At 37.9% G+C, this 15,378-nt stretch overlaps 2 protein-coding genes across 2 annotated transcripts; both read right to left on the reverse strand.

The window, feature by feature from the left end:
* Window positions 1–5,641: 5,641 nt before the first annotated feature.
* On the reverse strand, window positions 5,642–7,759 carry LOC116248258 (30S ribosomal protein S20, chloroplastic). The gene is made up of 3 exons (XM_031620944.2): window positions 7,557–7,759; window positions 7,209–7,378; window positions 5,642–6,032 (listed from the first exon to the last, which is right to left on the reverse strand). Exons 1-3 carry the CDS (start codon window positions 7,705–7,707, stop codon window positions 5,811–5,813), a joined length of 543 nt encoding a protein of 180 aa, XP_031476804.1. The 5' UTR covers window positions 7,708–7,759; the 3' UTR covers window positions 5,642–5,810.
* Window positions 7,760–8,976: 1,217 nt separating this feature from the next.
* Window positions 8,977–15,243, reverse strand: LOC116249135 (developmentally-regulated G-protein 2). Its single transcript, XM_031622289.2, has 11 exons — window positions 14,970–15,243; window positions 14,379–14,446; window positions 14,162–14,238; window positions 13,686–13,866; window positions 13,548–13,604; window positions 12,819–12,893; window positions 11,593–11,712; window positions 10,851–11,021; window positions 10,482–10,595; window positions 10,201–10,371; window positions 8,977–9,421 (listed from the first exon to the last, which is right to left on the reverse strand). The coding sequence occupies exons 1-11, from the start codon at window positions 15,037–15,039 to the stop codon at window positions 9,326–9,328; spliced, it is 1,200 nt and encodes a 399-aa protein (XP_031478149.1). The 5' UTR covers window positions 15,040–15,243; the 3' UTR covers window positions 8,977–9,325.
* Between the last annotated feature and the right edge of the window lie 135 nt (window positions 15,244–15,378).

Below are 15,378 nucleotides of genomic sequence, written 5' to 3' on the forward strand. Positions count from 1 at the left end.
AATTTTCAAGATTTATTAAATGTTTTAAATTTTAAAAAAATTCACCAAGATGTTCCCAAGATATACAATTTTGTCGTATTATACTACAGAAATTCATCACCGTAGTTGTTGATAACTTTGACAACCAATCCTTTGAAGGAATCCCATGCAGGAAAAGATTTTTTTTTTTTAGGGTTGCATGTGGTACAATACGTTGAATGCCTACACGTGGCAAAAAAAATAATTGGGTTTCCGCTATACCGAGAACTGGATTCTAACAAATAAAAATTCACAAGTTAAAAATTTCCTGGACCAATTAAATTTTAAAACACCAAAGTTCAGGAAATTCCGTTACACCGACGATGTGGAACTTGGACGGTCTACTATTCAAGGAGAAACCATCATTTGCACTCATTATGCGACAAATATTACAAACTTTCTAAAACAAGAACGTGAACTTATATAAAAATGAAGGATGCGCGATCCAACTACTACGGTTCAGTTCCTACCATTCTTGGTAGGTTCAAGTGCTTAAAAGACACAAATAATCTTGGTTATTTCTGTTAATGATTCATTTATTAGTATATAAAGTTATGAAAGTAAGATAATATATATAGTAAGTAAAAGATGACTATAGTTATCTAAGCTCACCCAACCATCTAACTAGGGCCATCTATTTTAAGCAGAAGGATTGCTGAGAAAAAAAAATAAGGAGAAAAAGATGTAAATTAAACGATGAAAATGCTCGTAATCTTTTTCTCATTGTTTTTTTTTTCTTAATCATCCATCATGTTGGATCAAACAACCTTGATTAGATGGCTGTAATATAATACCATTCCACTTGAGTAAGAGATAAAAACAACATTGTTTTTACAATCTAACCTAATAGACATGATCTTAAGAGTAATTTCTTGACAAACATATATTAAGTTGGTCATTTTCCTACGTAAGTAATGTCATTTTAATAATAAAAAATGAATTGTCTTTAAAATATCAAAATTTTGGTAGTAGAAAGATATTTTTTTTTCATAAAAATGACTTAAACTAAAGCATGTTTTATATTGAATTAGTGTTTATAAATGCATTAGAAGGTTCACATTTTATTTAAAGTACTTTTTAACACAAATTTAAGAGGCCATTGGTATTTATTAATCACTCATATAGGAATAGGTTTTCGACAACGATAAAGGTCTCCGCATCTCTTTTGAATTCAAGAGATCCCCATAATGTTTGAGATAAATGGCAAACTAAGCAATCTATAACTTGTATATATATATTTGTGAGTTGTATATATATGTGTGAGTAAGGTCAATGTTGCCAATGCCAGATAGTTGCTGAAATGTTAAATTTTAAAAATTTGTTTTTAAAAAGACCATAAATAATCACTAAAGCCACCATAAATTGCTGTTCCATCTTAAACCATCACTAATGTCAAATATAGTGATTGTTTTTAATCAATAAAATTTAATTTTTAATCATTCAACAACATCTAACTTTAGTAAAACTGAATGGTTATATACATATATATATATATCCAATATTATCATGCAACCATATTATTTGTCATATATATGTTGCACACTTATCAAGAAAGACAAGAAAAAGAGAACCAAAATCGTCGTTCGTCTCTTCCGTTTATGCAAGACAACTTGGAAAGAGGCAGGTTCTTAACAATTTGTAACAGGCATTCTGAGCATTGAATTTTTGAAATTTTTACCACTTTTGTTTTGGGAAATCTTTAGCCCATTCCTCTTTTTAGATGAAAAAAAGCTCTTGTTAACGATGTTAATTAGCCCACCTTGAACGCATTTGCAAAGCTTTTTTTTATCGTTATACGAAAAAAATATGGGCACATGAAGAATGACTTAAATTTTTGTCTAGAGAGAAATGCGTAAGCCGTAAGAAGATAATTGAGGAGAGAGAGAGAGAGAGAGAGGGGTATGGGCAGGTCTGCTGGGTTCTATATGGTAAAGGCATCCAACCCTTTGGACAAGCTTTTTTTGGGGCCCTCTAAACCCGTTCAGTTGGCCACGCCATGCACTGAGCTCTGGGCCTCTTTAATGGGCGTCAACTATTATATATATATATATATATATATATATATCCCTTAAAATTGATTGTCAAAAACACTTTTCTGCACAATCGAACCGTGCACCTTAAGAATATTATCATGAGAAACATATATTAAGTTAATGCTGTTCGAGTCGAATAATGTTTTCATAGCAATAGGAAAGTGAACGATTCTTACAACATCAAGATTTCGCTCCTCGAAACATTGAATATTTTTCGTAAAAATAACTTGAATTAAGAATTGTTCTATGCTAAACTTTTGTCTTTAAACAGTCCACAGTGTTCATATTTTGTTTAAAAAATAAATTTTGACAAGCATTTAAGTGGTCTGGGTTTATCCCCGATCTTAGTGGTCTGGGACAATATTTCAAAAACTCAGCTTTTATGCTTTCACTTACGAGTTTCAGCCTCATAACGCAATGAAGCATAACATATTCTTGTTATCTGTTCTTGATGCTTAATTAAAGAAGTAAAACTCTGTTACTCACAGGGTTTGAGTAATTTAGTTTTTGGATCCTTACAAACAAATTCTTACTTACATGTTTAAGTAGCTCACGTAAGGATGAATTTTCTAGTTTTGAATGCATGCAAGAGATGCCCACATCTATATTGCAGCTATATGATTTTGAAAAAACAAAATCAACAATGAGTTTTTCTAATTGAAATTACAACAATACAAAATGGTAGCGTTTGATAATGATATATATGGTTGAAAGAAGAAAAAAACTTATCTTCTCCAATCATATCATTTCATTTATTTAATTGCTCCTTATGTTCCTTCAATCTGTAACTGAAAAAAGGATTATCAACCAAGGCAACCTATATATAATATAAAATGCAAGTGGATAATTTTTTAAAAGAAGTTTTCAAACCTCTCATATATTATTTTCAAGTCTTTTCATGCAATGCATACGGGTGTTATAATCTGCCCTTAAAGAGTAGGTTCAATTTTGTTTTCAATGGAACAACTTGATCTAAGGTAGCAAGATAGGCTGTGGTTGCTGTCATGTAAGAAAGAGAGAAAAGGAATGGAATAGCAGTAGGAACTCTTATATCTACACAGTCCAAAAGCAGTAGAGGCATCGATTGTTGGAGAAGAGCTCTCGGGTCACAACTTAGATTTTTTCTGATTCTTACAGCCAGGCAATATCTTTCTTGTCCCCTCAACTCTCTCTCTAACAACAGTACTCCATGTGGTGTTCTTCTCTTTTCTTAGGATGAGGATTGCGCTGCATGTGTGTGTGTGTGTGTGCGGGCTCCTGGCCCCCCAACATTCCATTTGTTTAATCTTCAAAGATAAATAAAAGTTAAGGATAGCAGAAGGAAGAAGAAACTCATCTCATTGTACAGTATACATGGCTGATCTCTCTCTCTTCTCCAGGAATATTCTCCTCTCTCACTTTTCACTTTCGGGCCCTTTTGCTTAGCGAGAGAGATGTGTACACCTGCGAGACAAAAAAAGCACGGCTGCAGTGGGCTTGTGGTTTGTCATTGTCACAGCCACGTCTTTGAGAGCAACACCTCACATGCATTATGCATCTACACACACATCTTTGTCCCGGTTTGGACGGAGAAATTCTCCGGCCGGTTTGGTCGGAGAAATTCTCCGGGCACATTGCTGGATGCAATGCATAAAACAGGGTGTTTAATCACAACCATGGCATCGGGCAGCCGGAGCTCAAGATTGCCTTCGAGAGAGAGGGAGAGACCAATTGATTCTATGACGATCAAAAGCACAATCTGATTGGTTGCTTGAGACACCTCTATCTCTATCTCGCTTGGATGACAGCCATGATTAAGGTTGGGCCAGCCGGATAAGGAGTCGGCCTACCTACGACTTGGGCTGGCCCAGAGCTCAAGTTTAAGGCCTAAGCCTAAGCCATCTCAGACCTTGACTCTGCAGCGGCTATTCTTACCGTCTATCTCGATGAAGCAGCAGAGCTACTTGGAACGTCAAGCTTGCCACCGATGGGAGCAACTCTCACGAGGAAGCAATCTGAATCTGTTCAAGGACGCTGATGAATGCATGAGCAATCACAAGCCTTGAATGCGGGGCGTTCATCATCAGAATCTAATGGCCCGTGCTACCTTGTGCCTGAAATCTGGCTCCACCAAACGTTCTTTTGCTGTTGGTGGTGACGGAATGTTCAGATTCTTGCTCATTTTACAGTAGACTAACAGTTTTCCCTCATCGATCCTTTTTGCTTTTTTTCTGAATCTAAATAGATGACAGGGTGCGTTTTCAAGGACTGGCTAGTCACCTGAATGGAACTGAATTACTTTTCCGATGTCTTTATTAAGAAGGCAGTCTCCTCGGTGCTGTGTAATCTTTTAGCATTGGAGATTTTTAACTTTGTTTCTTTTTGGTTCCTAACATAATTGTTTTGAAGTCCGCCAGAATATACTAAACGCAAAAAAGGTCTAGTTCTTTCCCTTTTTTTCTGTATGTGATTTCTCCTTGCAATCCATTCGTTGTGGAGGACGGAATCGACCACGCAAACCCGAAGATGAGATGGTTTAAAAAGAAGAGCCAACGATGCATATGAGAAACAGCATTAATGGTGGCCACTAGCAGTGATGAATACAGGCGGTGTGATTTGCCCTGTACTGGTGTATCAGTGGAAGCAGATTATTGGGCACAGGGGATCGGAAGGCAGGGGCAAGGGGAAATAATCTTCTCCATCATTGACAAAACTGATTCCTTATCTCAAATGATGTTTTCACATCGGAAACGGGGCAGAAAAGAGTCAAAGAGAGCAACTTACGTGAAATCCTTGTTCACCAGTATGATAATGCAGAAGACTTCGCATATTTGCCATTTCTTAACATTTTCTGGTCAAACAATGGAGAAAAATGATAATTCTTTCTTTTTGGTTAGCCATGATTCCACCAAATTCCCACATTCAGACATGCATTCCAGATTGGAAGGAACAAAGAAACTTCCCTGAACAATTTGAAGTTGTCAGTAGCTTTAGAGGAAAGAACACGAAGATCATGTGTGCTGGGAATGCAGCATCGATCATTCCGGATGCAAAATGATCCCATCGGCAGAGTTGCAGGCTAGATCCCGTCCAATTACACCGGAGGAACGAGGGACTGTTGTTGGATCTGAATCCAAGTGCCATCCTGCCATGGACTAAAACTAGAGGTATATACAATAAAATCAGATTTGCACCTGCGATTTCAAATCCCTTCTGTCCTATGGTATGTTGCGAACTAAAACATCCATGAGAGAGGCAGCCATACAATTTTTTCTGCGTTAGACCTCAGTGAGCCGAGTATTCTTGGTTCATCAACACATGATTCAACTGATAGCAGGGCACACATCCCATTTGGGGTCAGACAGACTCAATCTAGTAGTACCAAAATGACAACCATATCTTGAAACTCATGGACCAAGGCAGCTGAACAATGAAAAGTCACAAAGTTGTCTTTTTCTCAGTTGGGCTTCAACGTTTGCTGACACTGTCCAACTCAATGATATGCAAACTTAATTAGCAATCATATTTTTTTAACCAGCCAAAAGTCAGTAATAGCTGTAGGATTAATGTTCTGTCGTCAGGTGATTAAATTTGTCGAGACTCCTGGTATATATACTCAAAATTCTTTGAATTAATTTAAATGATCTAGGACCTACCCATTTTGAATGCACATTCAAGCTAACGAGACAAAATAGTGTAAACTTTAGATGAATTACAGAGGAGAGAAAAAAACAGATGCATGTTCATGATCACTCTTCCAATTTGGTGCATGAGCAATTGTCAAGCTGCTGCCGGGGTATACCATCCGTGATGGATCTCAACAGCCTTCTTCCTCCTTGCCAGCCGAGATTTCCTGTTAGCTCCAGTGTTCCTGTGGAGAGTACCAACCTTCACAGCCTTATCAATTGTTGAATATGCTTCAGCCATCAGTTTCTCAACAGGAAGGATTTCTTCAAACTGTGCATCAGTCTTCTTATAGAGTTCATCAAGTGCATCAAACACCTGTATAACATGTAAAAGGAAATGTGTTGGAAAATAATGCCAGACCAGCTGACAGACTAAATCAAGTTGGATACTATAGAAATTCACTGCAAGGAACTTCGCAGTTCGATCAGGTATTCAAAAGCATAATAATGCCACACAAAATGAAACTTCAAACTACATAAAGACATAAACATAACATAATTATTAATAGTCCACTCGTAATTCCATTTCTGAAACAAAAAGCAATTTGCGTTTATATTCCTTCCAAGTTCCAAGAAAAACAGAAAAATCTCATTTCATACTCAAATACAAGGGAACAGCAGGCTTTCGGAAGCATGAAGAGGATATATTACATAATTGAATATAAAGTATTCTGAACCAAAGAAGTGATTGTGTATGCAGGAAGTGATACATCACTCATAGACAGTTTCCTCAATGTAGTCTTCCTTTCCAACGTATACATAATTGTTCGGTGCTTATGGACATGCACGCTGGATTTGCATGTTAGAAACTAGCACTCTCAGGAATCGAGATGATCTTTACCAAATACTATGGAATAGATTTTGATTTTGTTCTGCGGTTTGTCAAGTACTCTGGGTTCATGATGCTGGATTAGCCATTAGGATTTGCCTGAGTAGATTGTTTTCTAACTTCACTTATGTACTGGGGGCCTGGTCAAGTGATTGAACCCCTCTATCAATCTACAGTCTCATTCAATGGATGCAAAGGACTACAATTCCCTTTAGTAAGTACCAGGTTAGACCTCCCCAAGTTGAAGAAATGATAGATCAAGTACATCAATTGTGATTGCCAACTAATCCTCATACTATTCTTACGAAATAAAGAGACAATTTACACCCGATATTGATCATCATCATAATCCTAAAAACAGAATGTTAAAAATAATTCCATGTCATACTAAGTTAATTACCAAAGGGAGAAATATTAGCTATTAAAAATTGTACTTGAGAAAAACAACAATCATATAAAAAACATGAACACAAAGATAATCTTCTATCAGTATAATCCACATAGGCACCAGAGCCTGAAATCGTGGCATAATTGACCGAAAATAAAACATCCAGCAAAATAAGGCAAGATGAGGACATGAAACGACCGAGAACCAGAAAGACTTTGCTCATACCAAAAAATGAGGAACCACGGAAGAAACACCCAGCTAAAGTTTGTCCATACCTTCTTCATCCTGGTTTTCATTTCGGATTTCCTTGCTTTATTGTAAATGCGCCTCTTCTCGGCCTGGCGAGCTCTCTTTGCTGCTGAATCGGGTTTCTTTCCAGAACCAGCTGCACAAACCACAGCAATTCTCCGAGGGGCTATAGTGATTCCTCGCGAACACAACGTGCCTGCGGCACAACAAGAACAAAAAGATGACCAACCTCAGCTCAAACTCACAGAGAGGCGTCGAGGGCTTCGCAAAAAACGAGGAAGTCTTCAAAGAAGACATCACTACACTTGACATAGGCCAGTGGGTAACCATGGAAAGGAGGAAGAAACGACAGAGAGAAGCGAAAAGAAATTCACCTCGATTGAATGGGCTTCCCTGAAGGTTAGCGGCAAAACTGAGGGACTGGCAAGAGAGGGAACTGCTTGGGAAACGCATCAAGCAGATGCCACCAAGTGGTTTGGGCTTAGATGGTATTACAACGCATGATGGAAGTAGCTGCAGAGCCATCTTCTCTCTGCTCTCTCGCTCTTTCTGTGTGGATGGGGGTTTATCCACAGACGGTAGTCGGCAGGAAAGTGAAGTGGGTAGGTTTGGGTCGGGTCATGGTTTTCTCGGGTCCGCCTAAGTAACAACTAGCCAGATCTACTTCAGATTTGGCATTATAAACAGATGATCTTTAAATTGGGGCCACCAAGTTGATCGGACAACTGCCTGAAGACATATCCAGGATCGGATGTCACCTGATTCGAGTCTGAGCCCCAGGACATACTCAAATCAAATACGTGATGAGAAGGATGCGCAACGCAAAGTAGATTTATTAATTAACAATCCACAAACAGAAACCCCCTTTCTCTAGGGCTTACTTGCTATGTTTCGATTTGCATCGCCTACCCAATTCTCTTGAGTCGTTGCATTTGTTTTATTATGGATATGAGATATGCAGTGATCCAAATCCATAGATTTAGGATCAAACACTCCCTCACCCCTCCAAATCCATGTTATTAAATCTAAATTTGTTTAAACTGAAGATCTCTATACACCTTTTTAGCTCGAGTTATTAAATCCAGCTAAAGGATTATTGAGCTCGAGTTCACTTAGGTTCTGATTCACTAGCTCATATAAGTCAACCTTGAGCTCCGACACCATCCATTGAGTAGAGTTCAAGTTGACTTTATACATCTCGACTTGAGCTAAAGCTGAGCCATATATGAACAAGCCGAACCATATATGAACTGAACTGAGCTAGAGCTGGGCTGGGCCTATACAGCCCTCGAGGCTCATTTGTTCCTCTCATAATAAGCTATAGCGGGATTTGACATAACCAAGGGGACCCCCCTCGAAAGCTGGACGAAATTTCCCTCAAAGTTTTTCCAAGAACTAGTTGAAGAGATGAAACAATTAGTTGCATACGGCCAAAATTTATGAGGCAGGAAATTATGATGTTATTCATACCTGCCCAACGATAACTCATTTCCCTTATCCTCCAAAGCAGCATTGCTGCACCTTTGGAAGACAACTCCAACATTAAATAGCACCATTTAGCAGATACCTGGACAGTTCATAGGTTCAAGCTTCATATGGTCTCCAGGTAGGGCAGACTTCCTTCCTTCTTGCCCGTATGAAGGTTTTTGAGATTTAAGAGACGTTTATTTTGAGGTTTAAATATGACACGTTAAACCAGCATGGGTAGTAGATCTCCCAAGAGTGCATTTTCCATTGAAAAAAAAAAAAACCTCTCCCACCAGCAAATGGGCAGCAGATACGCACCACAAGAACTTCTGATAAAAATGTTGGCACCATCTGCCATTTCAATTACTAAAAGATTCAGACTAGCCTTCACAAATAATGAGACAGAAACTGCTCATTATGTGTTCATACGATCTCCATATGAAAGTTCAATAATGACAAGGGGTACGAAACAACCCCTGTTTGATCATAATATGAAGAGAGACTACAGTCCATGCTCACTAATAATATTTTCTCAACAGCTAAAGCTTCCGAGATGCCTGAAGGATTGTCCGCCACCGCCAGCACTGAAGGGAAAGCATGAAATCTCAAATGGCTCCAGCTAAGGAGTAAGACTGATTGATGGAGTAGGTCACAGGAAAATCAAACTTCGAACAGATCATGTCTTCAATGGAGCCTTCTTCACCCGATCTGATATTCTAGCAGGTCCTGTCGTATGTGACTTGAATCTCCCTCTTGCCCCTTCTTCCTTCTCCTGAAGAGCACCGAAAAAGCCGATTAAATAAGCTTTCATGAACAACCTTTTTGTACCAAAGCAACATCTCTTTGGTCGAACATTAAAGCAATATGTCAGAAGTCAGGCCATAGTCAATTACATCTGGTGAGATAAAATTGCATCTGGAAAAAAATATCACCCTTTCTCATGTTTCCAAAAGACTAAAGAGAAAAATTCTCATATGAAATATTTTTCAGAAGTTTTCCATGTGAAGAAATTTCATCTAGTTCATACGAAGAGGTGCTCTATACTACATTCCACCCTTTTCTAATCAGATTCTGACATGAACTCAAAGAAAAGAAAGTTTCCTATATCAGAACTTATACAAAAACATATTTTCATGAGATTTTTCCCTTCATGATGGGATGTGCCCTTTACAGCTACCAGAAGATACAACTTAAACAAAAGATTCATTGTCAAATTTATAAATTGCATAACAGACAAAGCATGTTAAAAATAGCAGGTCAGATACCATCTACAAGAATGGTAGACGAGACTTCAAGTCTACGATATGAAAGTTGACGGGTAATTAGTTACGGTAATTTAGATTTACATGCAAATACTGACAGAAACACAAAAGACTTGTTTTGAGGTTTCAATGACCAACATTAAGATTCAAAATAAAAAGTGAAAGAAATCATATGAAAGTTGTCTGCATTTCCAAGCTTTCTAATGCATCCATTTTAATTCACTTCATCCTTGAAACTTGCTCTCAATTCAACTGCTACATTTCACATATGACAAGATCATTCAATTACCTTCTTCTTTACAATCTGCACCACATCCTCGTCATTAAGAGCATGTGAAATCCCACAGTGTTGTGGATAATGTCTTGCACTAGTACCCCACACAAGGACATACTTCAATTCCTTTAAAAGATTCCTGTGTATATGATTACAAAAATCTTCTACGGTGCAGCCTCCTCTGTCCTGAAATTTATGAGCACAGAAAGTGAACAATAATGCTAATGCCACTATCACAATAACTCAATTCCAGGCAACTAGTGAATAGTAAAATAAAATAAATACATTCAACATACAGTAGACAGAACAAACGGCTCTGCAAAATCAGGCTGTTGTCCTTGAGGCTTCGAATATACTCTAACAAGCCCCATTGCCTCCCACATCTTAGCAAGCAACCTGTCTAAGTTGAGCTGCAACAAGAAAAAGGCAACTAAGAGCTGGCACAAAGGAAACATAAAAGCACTACCGATATTGTTAGACAAAAGAATAAATCTAGAATCTATTATATGGGTTTCTACAGATTTTATCAAAGATTGTCCACAACTTCACAGAGGTAAGCTTTTATAACAACAACAAATAAAACACTTGTCAGTCACAATGCGTTGCTCATGGAGAACATTAAACAACAATTGAAGATTAGATATTGCGAAAACTAAGGTACATACCTTCAAGTTGCAACTGATGACAACAGAATTAGGCTGGCGGGCCAGTTTGTCAACATCATCGATACCAATAACATCGATTTTGTTATAGACATAGATACATTTCATGTATTTCCGATTCCCTTCAATGACATCAATAAAATCATCAACAGTGGCATCTTCTCTAAACAGAACCTGTAAATGATACGAGGGAAGAGAATATCAATACCTAATTCATCAGAAGCCAGAACCAGGTACCACATGATCACGTGAACTTTGAAGAATTGTACAGAGATATCATGTTATTCAAAAGCGAAAGGGAAATAAATTTAGGGATCTGGCACAAAAAAATGATCATTTACAATTAAGACCCCAGTTTAACATATTTGCATGCTACCTGTTAAGACTTCATAGTTCATACCATCAAAATATGGTTAGCAGATATCAAGACAAGGAAAGCAATGTCAGGCAAGTCTTTGTACAACATCTGTCTTATCGCAAGGAAAGAATTAATTACACCAGATCTACAGATGAAATCTGCTCCTCAGGATTGCATTACAATCCAACCTCACTGAAGTATCATACCATCATTTAAACGACCAAGATACATCTGTGCAGCAATGTTTCAAGACAAAATTAAACCTGAGGAAGCCTCAGGCTCGGATGTATTGTTACCATGCCAAGAAGGTGGGCTCGACAGGTCAAATAATAAAGCGATCGAATATACTTAAAACTGTTGAAAGGAAAAAAGAGGACATATATCTACCTCTGCATTGTGGATCTTATACTCATGGAGAATTTGATAGCAAAGTTTCTCATCAATATGAGTTAAGGCCAGAGTGCTGTTAAAAGAGATTCCACCAGTCTTTTTCCTCTTGAAATATATCTGTAAAAGCCAAGAAAAGGTACAAGGGTCATGATATATGAGAACAAAAAGCAGAGTCAACGATGTATTTCCTTTTCTCTAAATCAATCAACAATTTCTATTGTTGTTTGTGATAGATGGTCCGGCTGGTTTTAAGAAAATAAAACAAATAGAAATAAGAAACGAACTACATTTTAAAACTAATGTATATGTCAGTGGGCTTCCTAATGTTGGAATACATAGACATGCAAAGTAATGTTAAATCATACATAAAAACATAAAACAAATATTTGATATGCGGGAGTGTGGGTGTGGAGGAGCTCCGTCGAGGGTTATGTGCTATAGAAGTCATGTTACATGCCTACATTTGTAAAATTTGCACCAGTTTTCTGCATCAAAGACCATTAAATTTTTTAGGGTCTCATATTTCCGATCTGAGCAACATACAGACAAATCATCATAAAATCTGTGAACAAAGGCGATTGACTCTCCTAGATGGGGATTAAACCCAACCCAACGGTCAACTTGCAGCAATCCATAGTAGTGACATGAAAAGGGTGAAGACTAAAAGGGACTAATGGTGCGTGATATCCAGAGGTTCCTACTTATGACTAAAAAAATGACAATAAAGAAAACTAGTGAGGCTAGAAATATCAATGGGACAAAAGATGAAAACCAGAAAATGAATTTTTCAGTCTCCTGACATATATAAATAAATAACACACACACACACACACATATATCAGTGCATGAAGAGATATCCAGCTGCTTTTCCAGCATAGTGACCAACCAATCCAAACCAAAAAGAGACATACAAATAAGAAATGATCTATTAAACATAGGGATTAAACTCATTGTCAACAAGTGCTGTGTTGGAAAGGTACATGGGGACATCATGTTGAATTTAGACTATTAATCCATTTTAAATAGGCGCCTATTACAGTTTAAGAATGAAAGAGCCAGTAAGCCCATGAACAGTTTCTTTCCACCATGGAGAAGTCCTTGCAACCAACTACAATGTAGTGCTGCTAAACTCTTTTGAGTAAGATAATGGAACTTGCCCTGATGTCAAAAGGAGGAAGCATATGATTTTGAAATATCAAGTATAGAAGAAAAGGAGAGCATACCTGAGGAGGCCTCTTGTTTAGACGCAAGCCTACAGCTTCTAGCTCCCTTGTTAGGATTTGTCGATGGCCTTCACTCTGCAGAATCATAGGTGGAAACTCATATGGTCAGCAAAGAGGACAGTAGACACCAAGGAACCATTCTACAGAAACTTACCAAGAAAGAAGCTTATGAGAGTGGAATATATTTTTGCTAAAAATTATCAAACAATTTTAAAATCAATGAAAATGAATGTACTTCAGAATTAGCTGTGCCCTCTCATAAATAAAGTATTATGACATTAAACAATACAAATATCAGTTGGGTTATAAAGTTCAAGGGAAGTTTCAATATACAACATCAGCAAATTCTTAAAGCTCTACCCACGCGGCCTTTATGAAATCTTGAAGCAATTTAAGGGGTTGATCGGAAATCTCCAGAATCAATAATAATATCTCACTGGTTAATGAATCAGAAGAATAAAAAAAATTATCATTAGTCAAAATTGTAACCAATTCTCAAAACACATGAACATACTTTGGATTAGAAATTTAGAATGCTATTATGGTGTGGTACTGGTACCAAACTCTCAGCACCAATAGATGGTTTGTGGCACAAGGATGATGTTTGAAGAAAGAAGAAATGCAACCTTCAATTAACATGGCAACATTCAATTAGATTGAGATATAAAACAATAAAGCGTACAAGACAAAATTATTTGTTTGAAATTTCCAATGGCAGGGAAAACTTACTTTTGAGGCATCCAGAACCATCAACACAATATCTGATGATTTAGCAACTGCTATGACCTGAATGATAGAAGTAAAAAATTAAATATCCACACACATGGTGGAAAAGTAACAAAATGACGTAACCACAAAGTGGTATACCTGTCTACCACGACCTTTGCCTTCAGAGGCACCCTCAATGATTCCAGGAAGATCAAGAAGCTGTATCTTAGCATCATTGTATTGGATAATGCCTGGAATGCAAGTAAGCGTTGTGAACTCATACGATGCTGCTTCTGAGTGGGTTCCTGTTAGCAATGTTAGGAGCGTCGACTTTCCTACACTATCACAAAGAAAGAAACCATTGTTAATTGGGAGGCAGTTTTTTTTTTAATGGAATTGAAGCTGATAGGATCTAAGAAAGCTAAAAGCGCCTGCACAGGTTAAAACATACAGAAATAGTCTTTCAGACCACCAAAGAAAATTGGTAGAAGGACTATAAGTCCATAACTATTAAAAAGTTCAATTGCTTTTGCGATGCTTTGAAAAGAATTAAGAGTCGACTCAATAGAGCTGCGGAGATATCAAACCATTAGGCATGAAAAGCAAAGAAGGCTAGTAGTATTTATTCTTGGTACCTGGGAAATCCAATTAATGCAACCCGGCCATGACCAAATTTGGTGACTTCGAAACCCTCACCAGCTCCAGTAGATCCCTGTTTCAGGGTTCATGTAGTATACTCAAAAGTTTAAAACGCCACATCAAAACAATGGTCCACATGATGACCATGTTTTCCCTTCAACAGTATCCAAAACTTTTATCCTAGACATGTATGACATAAGGAATTCTTCATACCTTTGGAGGCTCTAAAAGTTGAGTCCTTAATTTAGCTAATTTCGCCTTCAGCTGCCCAAGATGATACTCTGCAAATGTTCCACCATCAAGTGAAGTCAAGCCATTTACTTAGAAGTTCTTGAATAAAACAGATAAATTCGGTGACTAAGCACCAGGAGCACGAGCAACTTTTTGGCAAGGGGCACGTCTAAATTTCAAGGCTAAAGTAATCGAATGACGATGCCCACGCTCCAGAATAGAACATCTCATCTATCATGCTTTAATTAGCAAATGATGAAATATCCTCGAAAGAGAGCCACTGACGATCACAGCTAATATACGAATCTAGAAATGGATATCTGGCGGCACCACAATGATGCAGAATCGTGATAGGGATATCGGAAGAGAATTTACGAGTTTTAGGCCGGAAAATCAACCACTAGAGATTTCAAAGTTCCACTGTAGATTTCACGGATAAGAAGCCACAACCACTACAGACATCAGTTATACGAAATTTGCCACCACAGAGATTATCGAAAGTATACGCGATAAAAACAACATGAACAATCCCAAATTCAGCGCCAGTAAGAACGAGGGGGAGAAAGAGGAAACCTGTGGCTTTGTTCTTTTGGGTCCTCGCCATTTCGGCTTCAATCTCCTTTATCCTCTCGATGATACCCATCCCTGACCAACAAGAAAGTCACTGGAAAAAACAAGCCTTTTGGTGGAATTTCTAGCTCCGGCGACAAAAATTTTCGCGGCAAGTTACACCGATCCAGAGGGAGGCCGCTCGAACGTCGCTCGCAGCAAATGGAAGGTGGTGCTGAGTGCTGGAAACCTCCCTCTTCCTTTTCCCTATGCCAATAAAGCCCACGCGATTCCTCGCCGTTACAACGTGCCCCAGAGTCAGTGGACCCGTTTAGTTCTCCTCTATGTGATATAAAATATGAATCCCGATCGGTCCAGTCGGGTCTGGACAAAATCAGCAATATCCAAGAAATATTCAACCGAAATTATTTAA

This window comes from Nymphaea colorata, chromosome 2 (assembly GCF_008831285.2).
Source record: "Nymphaea colorata isolate Beijing-Zhang1983 chromosome 2, ASM883128v2, whole genome shotgun sequence".
Lineage (NCBI taxonomy): Eukaryota > Viridiplantae > Streptophyta > Magnoliopsida > Nymphaeales > Nymphaeaceae > Nymphaea > Nymphaea colorata.